The 1,685-nt window shown below is 46.4% G+C and overlaps 1 protein-coding gene across 1 annotated transcript; it reads right to left on the reverse strand.

Annotated features, from left to right (window-relative positions):
- Positions 1–8: 8 nt before the first annotated feature.
- On the reverse strand, positions 9–533 carry LOC126496185 (keratin-associated protein 1-5-like; the record flags this gene model as incomplete). The annotated part of the gene is made up of 1 exon (XM_050133739.1): positions 9–533. A coding segment is annotated over exon 1 (525 nt), but the record flags the coding sequence as incomplete, so codon positions are not given.
- Between the last annotated feature and the right edge of the window lie 1,152 nt (positions 534–1,685).

Consider the following 1,685-nt stretch of genomic DNA (forward strand, 5'->3'; position numbering starts at 1 on the left):
CAGCTGGGCTCAGAGCAGCTTGGAGGGCAGCAGTAGCAGCAGCAGGCTGGGCGGCAGCAGGACTGTCCACAGTAGGATGGGCGGCAGCAGGAGGCCTGGGCATGGTGCAGCTGGCAGCAGGTTGGGGGTGTGCTGCTCACCACACAGCAGGGGGGCAGGCAGGTGCCCTCCACGCGGCAGTCTGGGCGGCACCATCTGACGCGGCAGCTCACGGCTCCACTGCCACCCTCCTGGCCACTGCCAGTTCCACAGCAGCTTGGTTGGCAGCAGCTGGGCTGGCAGCAGCTTGACTGGGAGCAGCAGGGCTGGCAGCAGCTGGACTGGGAGCAGCAGGGCTGGCAGCAGCTGGATTGGCAGCAGCTGGGTTGACAGCAGCTGGACTGGGAGCAGCTGGGCTGGCAGCAGCTGGACTGGGAGCAGCTGGGCTGACAGCAGCTGGTCTGACAACAGCTGGGCTGGCAGCAGCTAGAGCCACAGGTGCCACCGGTGGAGCATGTGGGAAAGCCACAGAAGCTAGTAGCGCAGCAGGCCATGGTGTCAGGCAGGAGTCAAGTTGGTTGTTCTGTGAAGAGAAGTTTCTGAGTTTGGACTGTACCTGCCTCACCTGGCCTTTTATATATTCCTTAGAGCTGCATATTCATCTCACATTTAGCATCTTTCCTTGATGCTAGTTTGCAAAGTCAGTCTTTGATTGGTCAATATCTGAGTAATTGAGAAAATTATAAACAGTGTATACATCGTCTGCTGTAGTCAGTGATCAATTAGTGACACTGAGCTTCCTCTTTTCCCTCTGGTCTAAAGGAAGGTGTATTGACAAACAGCAGCCCTCTATAAAAGTCACATGACAGACTGTGGGCCAAACAGGGCCTAGGCTTGCTTTGTCTCAGCTGACCTTCGATAACCTTAGGCACAGTTCATCCAAAGGAAACATTTGTTTCCTAAGCAGCCACTCAACAACAATCATGATTTCATAAACAGTTTCTTTAGACTCTGTAAGACTAATATTGGTGTCATCAAGACATGAGCCATTTAATTGATCAGCATCTAAACAAAGTCGGCCTCTCTGGGATCATACTGTGCAGGACAGAAGATCCTTGAGGCTCCATGCTTCCTCCTTTTGATCACCAATGCACACATTACAAACCAAAGCCTTTGATGATTTTGCCTTTACGTTGTTTTCTGTCTTTGTCATAGCATAGTATCTATCATCTGTCTGTCTATCTATCTATCTATCTATCTATCTATCTATCTATCTATCTATCTATCTATCCATCCATCCATCTATCTATCCATCTATCCATCTATCTACCATGCATACTATGTATTGCATGATATAAACAAATACTATTTAACAAGGAAATCACCAATGTACACATCACAAACTGAAGCCTTTAATGATTTTGCATTTGCATTATTTTGTCTTTGTTACTTTAAATGTCTTTACTTAATGCAATATATATGTTATCAATACATACAATCTAATAAGTCAAACAATAATGGAGTCATATAAAGAAAAATTGATGTCTCTTTTTTTCAATGTGCACATACATGCACACACACACATGCATATCTTTTCCTAAATTAGTACACCAGAGATGACCAATATCAGCTGTTGGATGTTATTCTTTGGCACCATCATTCATACTTCTAGAAGTAATGACGTGTGTATGTGTGTGTGTGTGTGT

The sequence above is a fragment of the Alexandromys fortis genome, unplaced genomic scaffold (assembly GCF_014885135.2).
Source record: "Alexandromys fortis isolate MF-2015 unplaced genomic scaffold, M_Fortis_MF-2015_v1.1 scaffold_1550, whole genome shotgun sequence".
Taxonomy (NCBI): Eukaryota; Metazoa; Chordata; class Mammalia; order Rodentia; family Cricetidae; genus Alexandromys; species Alexandromys fortis.